The sequence below is a fragment of the Coptis chinensis genome, chromosome 2, assembly GCF_015680905.1.
Source record: "Coptis chinensis isolate HL-2020 chromosome 2, ASM1568090v1, whole genome shotgun sequence".
Taxonomy (NCBI): domain Eukaryota; kingdom Viridiplantae; phylum Streptophyta; class Magnoliopsida; order Ranunculales; family Ranunculaceae; genus Coptis; species Coptis chinensis.
Genome location: NC_141457.1, coordinates 59,191,701 through 59,208,722, shown reverse-complemented (window position 1 = coordinate 59,208,722; position 17,022 = coordinate 59,191,701). Strand labels below are relative to the sequence as shown.

Here is a 17,022-nt window from a genome sequence, read left to right as displayed (position 1 = left end):
CATAGTGTTCAACATTATCAGATATTAAGTATAATCGTCCAGCTCGAGAGGACACTTCCATATATTTCAAGTTCAGGACGATCATTATTAAGTCAATAATTTTTAAGTAGCATTGTTTGGTCATTGCCTTCTCTGTTGTCGTTGTTGGTATTGGAGTTCTGCGTGCCAAGCTAACTCTCACAATCTATAACAACAGCCAGCTAATTTTTTACAGATTGCAACTTGCCAACAGAAGTGAAAATGTAATGACGCCTAATCTATTCAGCACTGAAAACAGGTGATATATTCAAAAAACAAATTCCGCCGAATGTCGATATTTCAACATCTCAACTTTTTAAGTATTTAAGTTACTAATAACTAGGGGTGTGCATGGTACTCAATTACCCGAACCGGAACCATTTATAGTGGGTCTGGGTCTTAAAATGTTATATCCATTTAAAGTGGGTCTTTAAGAACCGACCCAATAAAAAACCGAACCCGTTAGAACCGAATAGTAAAAAACCGATGGATACTGCAAATCGAAACCGAAACCGATTAGTTTGATTTTGATATATAGAATTTAGTATTATATTACACTAAATAAAAACAAACCCAAACATTATTATTATATATAGTATTATATATAGTTTATATTTGTTAGGTGTAAAATTATACTAAATATATATAACATTTAGTATAATAGTAAATGTGTGTTATTAAATGCATCTTTTATAATATTACATTAAATATGTATATTATAAATATTAATAATAATATTTACGTGTCTACGTCTATATGTATAGTCGTATACTATGAATTAACTTATGCACTGTCTATATTAACTAATACATGAACGCGGTAAATGCGTTTGATATATATTACATGTATATATATTAGATAACGAATACGTGCAATGCTAACTAACAATTGTGGTACATATGGTATTTATTTTATATATGACGCATTTCGTATAGTATAATATACATATGTTTGATTTAAAATATACACATACATATAATGTATGAGAATATATTTAAAATTTTTAGATAATTTTCAAATATTATTATTGAATTTATGACCATTACTTCTTATGAGAGGACAAAAATATCGATGACAAGTGTTATAGTCCTCGTAAACCAACTTTTATATTGGTTATATAACTAAAAATAATAATTTTAGCAATAAAAATGTATAACCCGATAAGAAACCGGAACCGACTTATTTAATGGGGATAGATCTGAGTTTTCAAAATATAGGAAAAAATCTAAAAGAACCGAATCCGATAAGAACCGCTAAAAATAGACCCAGAATCGAAACCAGTAAGAACCGACCCATGAACACCCTACTAATAACGGCTAATAGTTGATATTCCGAGGTGGTGGGTCCGGATCTAAGAACTAGTGTACTTTGTTTATTAAACAAAAATAATAAAAGATCTTGTTTGTTAATGTCTCCGAACTCCCAACTCTCTTAGCCGCATCAGATTAACTGAATATTCTCCTTTTTAGCCCCCCACGTAAAAGGTATTCAATTATAAAACCTACCTAATGATAATAATAATTTCAGTTATTATTCTTATTATTATTAATATACCTGTTTAGTTTTAATAATTTATTGAAATAATTGTAGTTGGAGATGGCGAGGATCAAACCTCAGACACTATTATTACAAAGCAAAAAGAAGAAGGGTCCAACTCGTATCAGTCTAACTACTATTATCATGTGCAACTTACTTGTCGTCGTCCTTGTTTTGTCCCTCGTTGCTACTTATAGACATTATTCTCACAGGTTATTATTTTTTCTTTTCTTCCATTCATAATCTCTTTATGTTTTTAAGTAATAGGATATATATGTGTGTGTAGGGGAAGAAACCTTGAAGAAAATGGATTCGAGAATAATCAAGTTGAGGTACTTTTATATTTGTTACATGTTAAATATTTAGGGTGTGTTTGGTTGTAGGTTATTGAATGGACTTTTTTTTTTCTTATTGCGGTATAGGACTCCAAGACTTTTGTGGATTTGAAGAAATTCGATCTTCCTAATTTTGCTGTAAGTTTCTTTGACACATGTTGTAAGCAATTTTTGTAGAAACTTCATTTTTCCTTGAGGTGGTGTTCGGAGGGAGGCATAGTGTCCTAGAGGACTACAACAGTTTTGTGGTTTTAAAGAGTTTTTAATTGGCACGATTTCCCCTGTATGTTTTGTTGACATTGGTTGGAAATATCTAAGAATTTATCTTACTAGTATGGGGGTGAGCGGAGTGGGAGAGGAAGATGGAGGAGTGGAGATGGAGAAGGAGGAGTGGAGATTTAGAGTGTCTGGAGAGGGAGAGGAAAAGGGAGAGTGAGAGAGACGAAGAGAAAAAACAGAAGGGAAGAGATGAGACAGACAGACAGAAATCAACCAAGTTGGTTTTTGTCCGCATAACCTTCTCCCAAAATGTTAAAGCCGGCTCACAGACTAACGATAAATAAATAAATAAAAATCTAAGGATTTATTCTGTCTGGAGTATAAATCTACATTGGGATTAAGAAAGAGGAAGTTTGAACTTGATAATTGTTTCTACTTGTCCTCATATAGTCTCAATTTACAAAGCAGTGTTTGAAACACATGGGACAAGAGAACATTACTATTGCGGACTAGATGAGTTCTGTTATTAGCTAGTTGAGTGATGCACCTTAACATGGCGATGAGAAATGTTTTCTTTGATCATCTTCAATAAATTGGGTGCTGAAGATATGAAGAGACGTCCCTCTTGCGTCAGCGAGGGCTGGGTTTCTTTGTCTTATTGAAGCTATGTGTTTAATGTGATCTACCTACATCAAGCGGTTTTAAACTCTTTGATCATTAGGTCAGTGTATTTGACGATTGGATTTTCAAAATACTTGGAGAATTTTCTCTCGTGTTAGATTCGAGTTGATGTGGGTTGAAGATACAAGATTTGATATTGGTGATCAGGAAATTCTGGGTTTCTTTCTTTTCTTGAAGGCTTAGAAGCTGTGTGTAGACTTACACTTAGGAAAGCAATGACAAATATGCTTTACAGTGGTCACAAGTATGATCATCATGGTGCCCCTTTTTTTTGCTGAATATTCTATTTATGTGTTCGGTAGGCTCATGTCGTTCTTCAATTATGTTAATAGCCCTATCCCTGACTAGGTTCTGAAAGTTGTGCTTCAAAGCCTTCAATAGACCGTTGCATGACAAGGAAGTTCTTGAATCTCTTGTTTGGATGGAGGGAGATCAGGCACCTGGTCTGGATACCCTGTTGAATTTTTCAACAAGTTTTATTCAATTTTTGAAGAGGTCTGGTACTCTGGTGATATCTTAGAGTAGATTATTTGGCGATAGTGAGAATATTCCAGCTATACTATTCCAGAGTAGATTACTTTCGTTAACTTATTCCAGTAGTCCAAGAGGTGGTGGAGATAAGGGATTCTAGGCTTACTATTCTCGTGTGTACAACGTAATGACGTATAAAGGCATTTTTAAAAGCTTTATCTTTGAGGCTAAAGATGGTCCTTGACTTGCTCATATCGAAGGAACAAAGGGCTTTTATCTTTGATGGGAAACTATTGGTTGGGTGCTAATGAAGTGATTGAAGTCATTCGTGGTGGGTTTAGATCCAGTGAGCTTGGAGTTGTATGTAAGATGGATACTTAAGATTAATGACTATTTGAGTTGGTCTTTCTTATATTACTTCTTGAAACACATAGATTACTAAGGGTGTGTTTGGCAACCAGGATTTTAGGGTGGAATTCATGATATATTTCCGAAAATTAAGATTCAACCTGTTTGGCAACATTTTCTACACTGGAATGGAAACCACAAATCCCCAAATTCATTTGAGACCCAATGATAGAGGCTTAAGTGGTAGTTGGATACTCAGAAAAGGCGGCACCTTTGAAAAGGAGGTAGTGTAGTTCTCATTAAGAGCTTTATAACGAATCTTCTTTGTGAGTGTTTTAGACTGGTTGTATAAAACTATGAGAGATTGGTTGTCAGGAGCTTCCAATGTGGTATACAACTACCACCTTGGTAGGTGTGATAGAAGTGTGTGTTATCAGGGTGGTTTTGGTTTAAATAAGTTTTTTTTTTATCGTGAGTAAATAGGCTGTGGAGGTTTGGCACTGAGCGTCACAACTTATGGGGGATAATTTTTCTGTTAGTCACTCTCATCCACTCAATGGTTTGGAGTTTATTTTGTTTGTCAGACGGGGGTGGTCTGGGTAGCTCCTCTGTCTATGAAGGATCTATTAGCAAGGTTCTAAAGGTTCATTCCACAAAGGTTGCAAGCTGTGGGGCATCATTCCACGTGTGATCATGCGGGGCCTATGGATGGAGAGGAACAAGACATTCTATGACAGATCTTCACCGACAAAAAGAGGTTTTTATTTCGATCAAAGCCTGGATCTTTCTTTGGTCGAAGATATGCGTGACATGGAGGGATACACCTTTTGAGAGATATGTGTTCTGTTTTGGATATTTGTTTGGGCTGTTGTAGTGCACCTAGTTTTGGCTGTAGTTGGGTTGATTTTTTTGTTGTCTTCTTGTTCTTGTTTTCTTCTTGTACGTGCTTTGTAATAGGAAAACTCATCCTAATTTTCATCTATGTCTATTAATATAGCTCTATTCCACAAACCAGAATATAAATTGTGGAGTAGAATTATTGTTTATAGGCATGAGTTTGGTCTTTGGGTTGGGAAAGTCATAGTGTTGTCCATCTGGTATGGATGTGTGGTTTGGAAGGGGATTTTAGAGGAAATGGATGATTCCTAGAAGAATTTATCTAATAAAGTCAATAAAGGCATTAAGATTACATTCTGGGAAGATATACATGATTTGATTTGATTTGATTTGATTTATATTTACTTTTTATTTTATTGTGGCCATTCTGTAAAAGCACTATATGTTCTGCCAATCATGTGCAGCACTAGTTGAATATAAACATGCAAGTAGGAATTACAAAATCAATATTTAGAGTCTTAATATTTGAGCATATTTGGAATCAAAGTCCCCAACAAAAAGAAGTCCCCAGCAAAAAAAAAAATTTGGGTTTCTAAAGTCAAGGTTAATGAATGGGTATCCTGTCCAGTTTTGGAATCAAACCAATTAGAGCGATATTTATTTCTTGAATAACAGCTCCTATCTTGGCAGTATGAAAATTTTCATCCATATTCCAGTGGTTTAGTATGTGCATTTGAAGTTTTTAGGAATCACTTTTTTTCCCCCGATAATCAGTTTTTAAGAATTACACAGTATGGCAAACTTAAAAAATAAATTAAAAATTCCTTTTAATAACATTGACCATTTTAAAAAAAAGATGAAGAAATGTTATGACCTAGAGTCACTAATCATAAGTCAAAGCTGTAGTGTATCTTTTTACTTTGTCAAAGTTATAATCTCCATGTGGATTATCCATTTATTTTGTTTGAGTGTGTAGGAAGTTTCACCTCTTACTCTCAGTTTATTAAGTTTAACCTATTGGTAACTCTTCTGTAACATGCCTTAATTGCTCGATTAATGTGTGGGCTAATGCAATGTTTTTCCAACAAACCCTGATTGTCACAATTCTTCATCGTTTTACCAAATCTGTAATAAACCTGAGCTATTCTCTTTTGGCTGTTTCATTTTGTTGCTCTAGTTAATCTCACCCCTCCTAAATTTTGGTTTTAGATTCTGAACACCTCCAAAGGGTTGATTACTGTGGAGCTTTATAAGGAGGCTTCTCCTGAGATTGTGGATAGTTTCCTTGACTTATGGTGAGTACTTCATTATTTTTGAAGTTTCCATTTAGTTTTTCTTTAAGTTCCAATGGGACAATGAAACTCAGAATTGGTTGATTTGGCAACATTAACTCAACTATGCTACTCAAAGTCTAAGTTACATTGCCATGGATACGAAGTGTCTGACAGTGAAATATAAAAAAAATTGGGGTATATCACATACAATATGTGTCCGTCTGTGTCCAATACGAACACGTGCGTACGTATCCAACACGGATTACTTTTGATATATGGTGTGTCCATGTAAGATAGCTCAAAGTAGATTGTTTCCTATCGCAGTTACAAGATTTCCATTATAGTGCTGTCTTATTTGTCCCTATCAAGTTCTAGTCCTTCTAAGACTACAGTTTCACTCTAGTATTTGAAGCTACGGGACTTTTAACTGTTTTAAGTGCAGATAAATTCATATATGCAAAATACAAAATGGGCATTCCAAATTAAGTCTCTTCTTTACTCACTAAATCAAAAACAAAATGGGTTACTTGGAAAGTTTCAACCTTCTTACATGATTTGGTATGGGTGGCGGTAAACTGTTTCTCAAAAGGTATATTTAACGTCGAAATTCGAGCAACCCATTCCAAATTTGACCATGCAGTTTTTTGTCATAAACAATTCTAAAACACCGGCCATAGGTAATTTCCCCCTTTCTTTTCCAATTGATAAACAGTATGGTGTTATTTTTTTGAGGGTTAGGACAGAAATTAATGTTCTTAGGACTGGACAGTGCAATCACCTGCATGTGCCGATCACAGGTTTTAGGACTTAGAAAACTAACAGAAGTGTGAGTTAGTGGTGTTGTTAGGATTTGAACGCATTTACTGGCTAGGTTTCTATGAATTTGCAAGCAACCTGATCAATTAACTGGTTCTGCAGTCAGAAGGGGCACTTCAAGGGAATGCTTTTTCAACGTGTGATAAAGAATTATGTGATTCAAGCAGGGGATTTCCAAAGACTTGGGGCTGCAGAAGATTGGACGTCGAAATCGAAGCCTCATGGTCAATTTCCAAATAGGTTTTGCAGATTTCCATCTATCTTTCACTTTCCAGCTTTTCCTTTGTTCTTTTTCTTCTTTGGTATTATGTTGTCATCTCTTTAATTTGGATATTATGTATCCTCTTACTCCAGTCTGAAGCACGAGGCATTTATGCTTGGGACTTCAAAGGCTAAACATGATACCAAAGGTTTTGAGCTTTTCATTACAACTGCCCCTATCCCGGATTTAAATGACAAGCTCATTGTGTTCGGACGAGTCATCAAGGGGGAGGATGTTGTTCAGGTAAATTCAGTACTGCTTCCCGCCTTTCCTCTTATTTGATAAATGGCTAGTGTTCTCATATTTCAGCACAAGTGTTTTGGGAATATTGATTCTAATTACTGACAATCATTTGGAATCATAATTCAAAACGCTTGATAAACCACTTCTTGGCAGAATATTCAGAAAAAATGAAAAAGACAAAATAAGTAGAATGGAACATATTGAGTGATGATCCAATTGGATGCCCTTATGGGATGACTTGACATGATTCGATTGGTATAAGTACATAATTTAAAGAAAATATCACATATCTTAAGGGCGTATTTGACATATTTGCCCCAAATTAAAAGTAAACTACTTTAGCTCTCTTTCATCCTGTGCATACTATCAGTCTCTCCTGCTAATAAACTCTCCTACATTTTCGCCACCTATTCCTTCGTATTTCTTCTCTGTATATTCTTTAAACAAAATGAGCACTATGACCTTTTCACTTTTTTGCTCCTGATAAGATGAGAATATTAAGATAGCCTGTGTTGTAGAAAACACTTTTTCGGGAGACTCACTTCATCTCCCTGTCTTTACAAATAATGACATTAGAATAGCTGGAAAATGATTATCTTTGAAAATCAGTTTTATACACATCAAACATCCCAGAAGTCAATTTGTGTTTTGGATGAGTTTTCTTTTCCGAGTGAATACCACCCAAACATGCAAATCAGTTAATGCCGCATCATCTTCCCTTGTGGTATTACACTATTACCAAATGGGGAGTGTTATGGAGTCATCACTTGGTGCATGTTTTATAAACAGCCATTGAATCTAGGGTGTGGTGGAGGCCATTGTATAAACAGTGTTGTAATTGGAACCTAGTTTCTCTTGAAGTGGGCCCTCATGCTGGAAAAATTGACAATACCAAGATTAACATTGAGCTATTGTCTCCAATTCTAGACTCAAAAGGATCATAACCAGTTGCATAAAATTTTATGGAAAATGACATTGTAGATTTCAGCTTTATCATTTTTTGTAAGTACTAAGCTATCTTTTTTTTTTTTTTGGTCGGAGTACTAAGCTATCTTACTAAGACTTAAAAGGAACTTATCAACAGCAATGCTGAAAAACCCCACTTGTAAAGCGCCGGAATTAATAACATCTCATCACATGCAACACAACTCATTTCTCAATCAACCATGTGTCATTGTTATGGAAATTAAGATCTTGGTAAGGGTTCTAGAGACTTCAGATTCAAATTTTAAAACCCACCAATGTTATTTGTAAAAGCGACTTAATTAGAACTAAGGAATTTGTATCTGAAGTACAAAGCAGAACACATTGCATTACTGGACGGTGTAATTGTAAAGAGAGGATGTTGTTTGCAAGTATGAGGGTATGATGTTATAATAGTGGTTTTCACATTGGAGAAGAAGATCAATAGACCAATTAATGTGTTCTTTCTTTAATGATTTCAAGTTTGTTCGTCCGTCACTTGTACTGTCGTGGATGAATGGGAAAGGGTATACTTGCACATGCTCTCAGAGGTTAAATAGCTTCCAAGTATGTGAAAGGGATAGTTTAAACATTTAAAATTCCCAAAGTATTGAGACCTATTCAAGGGAGACATTACTGGTAATCTGTAATTTATGGCCAACGTTGGGGTCTGCTGCGTAAATGGCACATTATTATGTGTAATATTTGCACTGAGCTCATTGTATGTACACACATCTAAAACTTTCGTTGTTAATATCTAATCCAACAATGGACTACTCTTTGTATTCGATGTTTGCATCTTGTTACATTTATTTATCTCTATTTTCTAGTCATGTGCTCATGCAAACTGTGTATGCTTTTGGTTTAATGGTTTATGCAGGAAATTGAAGAGGTTGATACAGATGAACGCTATCGACCTAAATCCCCTATAGGGATCATAAATGTTACATTGAGACATGAACTCTGAAGTTCTTTCCAAACATTTTGTAAAGTTTCAGCATTACTGCTCCGTGTCTAAGAACAGTTGCAGTTTTGAAGTTGCCCACCAAGCTGGTTTCGCGTGCGTGTTTCATTTCATGAGTGGGTTTCTCAGTGGTTTTGGCAGAAGAATTTGGTTTGTTTTAGAATGAACTAGGTACAGACAGACAATCCTGTTACTATATTGTAACTTCTGTAATTTTAGTTGGTGAAGATTTTGTCTTTCAACTTAGTTTCAACTTCGTTTATTAACTGGGAAATTCTTTTGTGTAATTTATCACATGGTAAGACCGTTCAGATTGAATGTGAAATGGAACTTCTGATCAAGTATGATAATCTATCACTTCTAAGAAGCAAACCACCATTTTGAGTACAACCTGGTATATTCATCAAGCCTGCATTTTGAGGTCAAAATACAGGCTCAGGTCCTTACACTAGCTCGAATATAAGTTTTCTTGTTGACCTATGCTTTGAAGTTAATCCACTGTTTACCATCTCATGTATTTAGTAGTCAGAGTCATCAAAACAGTGTCAATCGCATGCCTTGTGCCCCTCTGCAGACGAGCCAATACGAATTACGTCGAAGGCATGGCTTTAGTGGTCTTACTGAGTCACTGATGATGAATTACATGCCTTGAGTCGCTTCATAGACTATGAGGTAGACATGTCTGCGGCAGAAGACATTGGCAGACACTGGGTATATAAAATGGGGCAAGCTACGTTGACGTCTTTATATTGGCATTGTCAACTTACACAATTACCTAAGGTTTTTTTGCTTTTTTTTGGTACAGCTAGCCCTTTACTGAATAACAAATCCTATACTCCTAAACACGTACTAATTATACTCAACTGTCATCACATTGTTGTCCCTTACTTTTTCAGCAGGCAAAATGCATCTTGGAGCTACGCCAACATGATAAAACATCTCATATAGCAGCCCAATTAAATGATTTATAAAAAATTAAATTCGTAAGAACAACAAGATTGTTAAACATGAGAACACTTCCTTGCAATCAATTTACTGCATGCAGACCTTTTCAAGCAACTCTTCTAATTCCAGGGTAACTTTTATACAATCCATCTCCAGTCTCTTGCGCATCCCAGGTTCCTTTTTGTTAGCAGCAATATAAGTAGAAAGAAGTAAACAGTAGGCATTTGAATCAAGGCAATCGACATTCTTCAGCATTTTGCAAAACTCCTCGGCATCAGTTACATTTTTCTGTTTTTCACAATGTTTTAAGAATGCCATTACTCTTTCTGGGGTCGGCTTCCACTCATTCTTCTTCTTCTTCTTCACTATAGAGATACAAGCTTCCATACAGCTCAAAGCCGAATCCAATTGAAGGTTCCTAATAAAGAAATCCATAAACAACTCGTGTGTTCTATAGTTGAGTCCTGGACCCCTCTTAATGGCATCTTCACAGATCAAACGAGCTTCTTTCACCATGTCTCTCCTTAGGTAAGCACTAACGACGGTATTCACTAACCTCATGTCATAACTTGAGCAACTGGTCTCCCAATCCTTGAAACATTTAGTTAAACCATCAAGGTCATCCAGTTTGCTAAGAGACTGAAGCATGACAAGATAGCTCAAGTTGTTGGTTGTTGGCAAGGCAGACTTCAAAGAACTCCATACTCGATGAACCTCCGACAAATTAGATGTACTTGCATAAAGGCTAATAAGAAAATGATAAGCTGTGCGATAGCTGGGCTTCATCTTTTTCTCAAGCTCTATAAGAGCTAAGTTAGCCTTATCGATAGTGCCAGCTTTAATATAAATAGATGCTAGGTTGCTATACGTCGACCAGTCGCACCTTTCACTGTCTTTAGTCTCCATCTCCTTCAAGACTCTCTCCACGCCCTCAATATCTTTCGTTGCAGCATGGGAAGCCATCACGATATTATAGGTAAAAGTATCAGGCGATATACTTTTCTCCTTCATTTCCAGTAGAAGAAGAGGAACTTTCTCAGGCTCACCTAATTTCATGTGCAGGGTCATTAAATTGTTGAAAGCTAGAGTGGAAGCGATGTTTTTTTCACTCATTTTCTCAAACAGATCTAATGCTTTCTCAGTATTTTCATTCTTGCAGTAACAGTTGAGGAGTGCACCATATGTTAAATGGTTCTTGGCAAGATCAGGGAGGTTGTCGAAGTACTCCACCGCTTTATTTAACCCCTTTGTTTTTGACAGTAGGTCTAGACGTACTGCATAGTCACTGTAGGACAAATTGTTACCCCTTGTTTCCATCCACTCCATTAGCTGCATCAAAAGTCAAAAAAAATTATGACACCTAAGCAGTTTTTAACCCAGTGCAAACCAACAAATTATGGGTGCAAACCAGCATAATATGGTTATTGCTGAATGACTAAAATAAGGCATTGCACAAATCAAGTGCTTAAACAGACTATTAAATATTATTGCTGAGTTAAGTAAACCAAGGTTTAGCTGTTTCTACTAGAAAGTTCTATAGGATATTTAATCAAAATAGTTACACAGCGTGATTATTAGAGTTAAGACATTTTTATATAGGTTATCGTCTACAATTTTTATGCCCAATTTCCAATTCCTCAGAGTTGGACTAGTTTTGAAAATTTTGAAACTACTTTTACCATGAAGCTTGTTCTCTTTATTGATAGTTGCTCCTGCAACCAAATACGCCTACAGCGTTACAATGATATAGAATCGAATCACTTGAACTTCCTATAAATCCTGGAAATAAAATACTTATAATAATTTATTTTAAATTTTCTATTTTTGCAAAAGCAAATATTAGGCATATACCAACCAGTTTATATTGCAAAAACATAGTGTTTAACGTCTAACGTACTGCATCAGGGTCTATTATAGAGTCCATAATTGTTAGATAGTAAATCACATCTAGAATCACTTTTTCATTTTTAATGAATTGTAAGAGTCAGAAAAACTTAGTAGAATATATATTTAAACAGATAGAGCCACAGAGCCACAACCTTTAGTATAACCCCGCATACAAAGTGTACTTACAAAGGGATCATTTGGAGAAAACATCCTCACCGTTAATATCATCCTCACAAAAAAATCTACTTGGTTAATATGTCACCATATCAAAAGAGTCGAGAAATTGTGGACCGTTAGATTAGTCCTAAAAGGCTAAAAACTTGAACACGAGACTTTTGACGATGGTATACATATTGAAATGAGCTGATTTTTTCTGACGATAGTCTTGATAGTCTTCATGTGAGGAGGTTATCTGCACAGAGTCATCCCTTGATTCGTGGTGTAGGTTCAACTTTTCAATGGAGTGGCTCTATCCTCACCATATATGTCTGTGTGTAGGAGAATTTATCCCCGATACGTGTACAACACCATGTTGAATGCTCATTGCAATTACATGGATGAGGCTTGGAACGTGCTTCTTAAAATGGGGAATTTAGAAGTACAACCAGAGTCAGCTTCACATAGTATATTTGATTTGTAATGTGCCTCAGAAAGAGGAGGTAGAGAGAGCATAGGAGTTGTTTGAAGAGCTTTTGCAGAATGAGACAATAGTTTGGGATGTAGGTTGTGTACCCTATGCTTGAGCACTTGTGTGAAAGGGGAAGACCAAGAAGGCTGAGAGAGTGTTTAAGCAGTATTAGAACAGTGATCCCGGGGCACTGCAAGAGGCGTACATTTGAAGCTGATTACAATCCCTTCGTCTTAATGTTAAGGAGAGACTCTGTGCCAGATGTGGAGATATATGAGTCCCTAACTGAGAGATTCTTCCGGAAAAAATAGCCCATTTTCCCTCAATACTTTAGAGAAGACAATATTAAAGAGTGTCTATCATCCCAAAACTTCTACATTTCCCCCCTAAAGGGTGATTGTATAAATAGCAAAAAAAAAGTGTATTTTACATCAGTGAGGTATAGACTCCTCCAACATTACACAAATTGATCTAAGTTGAAAATCTCAAGTAGGTAACATCACACAAATTGACCTAATTTCACCAAAATGAATTTTATTCTTTTACCAAAATTTCTCCATCCAAGATAAAATAAGCAAACCCAACTTTTTTTTCTCCCAAAACCAAATAGTGTGAACAGTGAAATAGAGTATATATAATAAAATAAACTAAAATTTGCAAACCTCAAGGGCGTGATGATACCGCTTAAACTTGCGGAGTTGTTTAACACAAGACTCAATTTCATTCTTCCTCACAGTTTTGCCTTCCCTTACATACTCATTCATTGTCTTGCTCACACTCTCTCCTGTTATTCCCAAAGCCGACAATCTTCTGTACAGTGGAAGATTAGTTTCGTTTCTTGCTTTGGTTTCTTGTATTGCCAACGTACACATCCTTCTTCCTCTTGCTGCTCCACTAACATTCATCACACACCTACTAATAATACTCTTCTTCATTTCTCTCTCTCTCTCTCTCTCTCTTAGTTCACACTTCGCAGGCTGTGCTGGGGTTTTGTAGAGGACTTGAGAGTTTAGGGTTCAAATTGAAGTTACTGAACTAGCCCTGTTTAAGATTTCAATTTTCAACTACCCTTATCCAGGCTCAGCTTATAAAACGACCACAAGTAGAACAGCAGTAAAGTAATACTCATGCAGTGAGCTCATAAACTAGTACAGCCAATCAAGCTTACAGACATCTGGTCACATAATTAATAATTATCAATATATATATTACTAATGAGGATGCCCATCAACTTCCCAAGAATATCAATATTCAAGGTGAGAACTTTATCATTCAAATACGACATTCTGGGATCTCTACGCACTCATGACAATTCCATACTCTTTAATCCTCTCATGCATCAAGGTATGTCGGAAGAAGGGCTCTGGTACATTCAGGGGCGTACCTAGGAGTCTCCTCGAGGGTATTCAAGCTAAGTCAGAAATTTAACAACCGCAAATTTTCTTTAAAAGTGTTATATAAAAAAATTAAAAAAAAATAAACGAGCAATTCTGTAAAATCTTGAGGACACTAAAAATAGAAGTTTCAGTATAAACATATGATTTTAAAAGACAAAATGATACCCGCGAGAAATTGAATTGAGAAAATGTCCAGATAATAGAGAAGATGATTGAGAAATCGAAAAGAAAAGTTTACTGGAAAAAAAAATGAAATGAATTACTCATTGGAATAAAAGTAAAAGTGTGGACTAGGTTACACAGTCCATAATCTAAAATGTTAAAAATAACTAGTGAACTAATGAGCCAAGTTTTTTTTTTTATTATTTATTTATTTTTTGGCTAAATACTAATGGGCCAAGTTAAAAATCTAAAATGTTAAAAATAACTAGTGAACTAATAATGAGCCAAGTTTTTTTTTTTTTTTGTTAAATACTAACTATTAAGTTTTTAAGCCTACTATTTTTTTTTTGGACAAACTTGAATACCCTGGTTATACACTGGGTCCGTCCCTGGGTACATTGGTATCCAAACAGTCGAGAGTCTTCATGAGCTTCAAGTAAGAAAGTGCTCCATCAGCATCCTTTTCTTCCTCAAAATACTTAAAGAAGGTGCGTACAGTTTTTTGACTTGGCTTCCAGACACTTCCCTTGTAAAGTGGCCGTCTCAAAATACGTTAAAGCCATATCCATCTGACGATTCTTCAAGTAGAAATTCATGATCATCTCTGTTGTCCTAATGTTTGGTTCAGCTCCTCTTTTCATGGCATCTTCATAGAGCATTTCAGCTTTTCCGATCATATCTCTACCAAGGTAAGAATCTATAAGGACATTTGTCACTCTGATGTCATAATAGACGCAACTTGATTCCCATTCCCGAAAGCATTTTTCAAGTTCTTCTGCGAGATCCAGTCTAGAAAGCGCCCGAAGCATGACAAGATAGCTTATATTGGTGGTATCTGGAAACTTTCAGTTAAGAGACTTCCAGGAACGGTGTACCCCCTGCTTATTTGATATATAAGAGTACATACTAATGAGAATATGGTAAGCCTTGCGATCACGGAGTTTGTCCATGTTCTCGACTTCATTAAGCACTGCATTTGCTTTCTCAATGAGACCTGCTTTGGAATAAATGGACACAAGATTAGTGTAGGTGGTCCAATCACACTTTACTCCAGCTTCTTCCATCTCCTCCAAAACTCTCTCAGCACTATCAATATCTTTCATAGCAGCATAGCTGTTCATTAAGTAATTATAAGTATGAATATTTGGGGTAATATCCTTATTCTTCATTTCTTTTATCAAAGGAGGGACCCTCTCAGCTGCACCTACCCTAATAAGCAAGGACATTAGATTGTTGTATACCAAATGAGTAGAAGTAAAGTCTAGTTGCCCCATCTTCTCGTAGAGCTCCAGAGCTTTTTCTACCATATTCTCTCTGCAATAACAGTGTAAGAGTGCTCCGTAGGTTGACTTGTTCTTAGCATGTTCAGGAAGACTACCAAAATACTTCTCTGCTGACTCTAAACCCTCAATCTTCGATAGAAGCTCCAAGCGTATTGCATGATCACCAGGGGACAAATCCTGACCCCTTTTCTCCCACCATTCCAATATCTGCAAAATAAGACGTCCATAAGAATGATGATGTTAGTGTAATGCCAGGGTATTCAAAATTAACACTGAAATATAATCTTTAGTTTGATCCAATCTCACAACAGGGATAGGTATATGATCCAATCTTTTCAGCTAACTGGAGACTTATGGGTAATGGGTGGAGTCAGGTTGGAAGGACCTTGATAGAAGCATTTCATGGAGTGTTAACTTTCATGGCCACACCCCTACACTCAGTTAAATTTTTAAGTAGTCACCAGGCTCTCCCTTAATATGACCCCTGGTTGGTCCTGGAGTGAGGAGTGTAGCCACACGCGACACTCAAAATTTTGACTGAAATTTTTTTAATTGTATTTCTTTAGCCCTGTAGACCAAAGGATATGAGTTCTCCACTTCTTACTCACGATTTCCTCCTTTCACTCGGCTCATCACTCACCAGCATTTTTTATCACCATTAGAGAGAAGCAGTTCTAATCTTCGAACCTATCAAGCTTCAGCTTAATTTTAATTTTCAAAAACTGTAATTTCTTTGCAAATGCCCTATCCCCGTCTTGGGCCACCTTCCACCCCTCTCTAATCCTACTTAACAACTTGGTGTAAGAAGACCACATAAACTCTGGAATGACCTACCACTACGTCGAGATCTCATCCTGATAAAAAAAAAATGCTAACTCTCTTCCCAATCATTGCTCGCTGAGAATTATCCAACTAAATGTGCATTTGTCGAAATGATTCTTTACTATTTTATTAAGTAGTTAGTAGGTCTATAGTTTACATTAAAGTCCAAATTAATTCTGCTAACTGTAATCGTAAAAACATTTTACGACTTGTGTTGATGTACTTGTACCTGAATGGCGAGGTTGTATTTCTTGTATTTGCGGAGCTCATTGACGAAACCAATTATATGGTATTTCGTCAACTTATTTCCGTCATTCAACCATTCATCCAGAGTCTCGGCAACGTTAGTAGCATCGTTTCTGCCGTGGATAGCAGCTAATCGATGGTACAGAATGCTATCTCTCCCGCGTCTTCTCGTACCAGCCACCACTGCATTAAAGAAACAGATAACAGTAAGTTGTTTTTATTAATTTGCTTTAAGTGAAACTGTTCGACTTATATAGACTCCATACAGAAACAATCTCTGGAGGATATCTAAGAGTTATCTCTTAAGTTGTTACAGAAAATAGGATCTGCTGACATTTGTATAAGACCAAGTCTTCCAAGTCTTTGAGCTGTTGTAGATTAACAGACCAGTGTGTTCTGTCCTCTATTACTCCCCTTCAAACTTGACGTGGGTTGAGCCAAAGTCCAAGTTTGCTTTTAAATCCTTCAAAGACAGCTCGACTGCTCGAGTCAGAGGTTTCGTGAAAATATCTGCAAGTTGTTTTGCTGAAGGAACAAATCTAGTAACGAGTGTGCCGAGAGCAACTTTCTCACGAACAAAATGATAATCAATAGCTATGTGTTTGGTTCGAGCATGGAACACTGGATTGATTGACATGTGAAGTCTTTGAGATATTATCCGCGAATAGAACTTGTGGTTTTGACT

General features: G+C 36.2%; 3 protein-coding genes across 3 annotated transcripts; 1 reads left to right on the top strand and 2 right to left on the bottom strand.

Annotated features, from left to right (window-relative positions):
- The first annotated feature begins 1,353 nt into the window (after window positions 1–1,353).
- Window positions 1,354–9,308, top strand: LOC147516875 (peptidyl-prolyl cis-trans isomerase CYP21-4-like). Its single transcript, XM_086589343.1, has 8 exons — window positions 1,354–1,502; window positions 1,609–1,766; window positions 1,841–1,886; window positions 1,977–2,027; window positions 5,655–5,740; window positions 6,638–6,775; window positions 6,890–7,040; window positions 8,884–9,308. Exons 2-8 carry the CDS (start codon window positions 1,615–1,617, stop codon window positions 8,968–8,970), a joined length of 711 nt encoding a protein of 236 aa, XP_086445469.1. The 5' UTR covers window positions 1,354–1,502; window positions 1,609–1,614; the 3' UTR covers window positions 8,971–9,308.
- A 604-nt stretch (window positions 9,309–9,912) lies between these two features.
- On the bottom strand, window positions 9,913–13,752 carry LOC147516874 (pentatricopeptide repeat-containing protein At1g02370, mitochondrial-like). The gene is made up of 2 exons (XM_086589341.1): window positions 13,090–13,752; window positions 9,913–11,241 (listed from the first exon to the last, which is right to left on the bottom strand). The coding sequence occupies exons 1-2, from the start codon at window positions 13,360–13,362 to the stop codon at window positions 10,000–10,002; spliced, it is 1,515 nt and encodes a 504-aa protein (XP_086445467.1). The 5' UTR covers window positions 13,363–13,752; the 3' UTR covers window positions 9,913–9,999.
- A 410-nt stretch (window positions 13,753–14,162) lies between these two features.
- Window positions 14,163–16,553, bottom strand: LOC147516873 (uncharacterized). The gene is made up of 2 exons (XM_086589342.1): window positions 16,321–16,553; window positions 14,163–15,476 (listed from the first exon to the last, which is right to left on the bottom strand). Exon 2 carries the CDS (start codon window positions 15,291–15,293, stop codon window positions 14,832–14,834), a length of 462 nt encoding a protein of 153 aa, XP_086445468.1. The 5' UTR covers window positions 15,294–15,476; window positions 16,321–16,553; the 3' UTR covers window positions 14,163–14,831.
- Window positions 16,554–17,022: the final 469 nt, after the last annotated feature.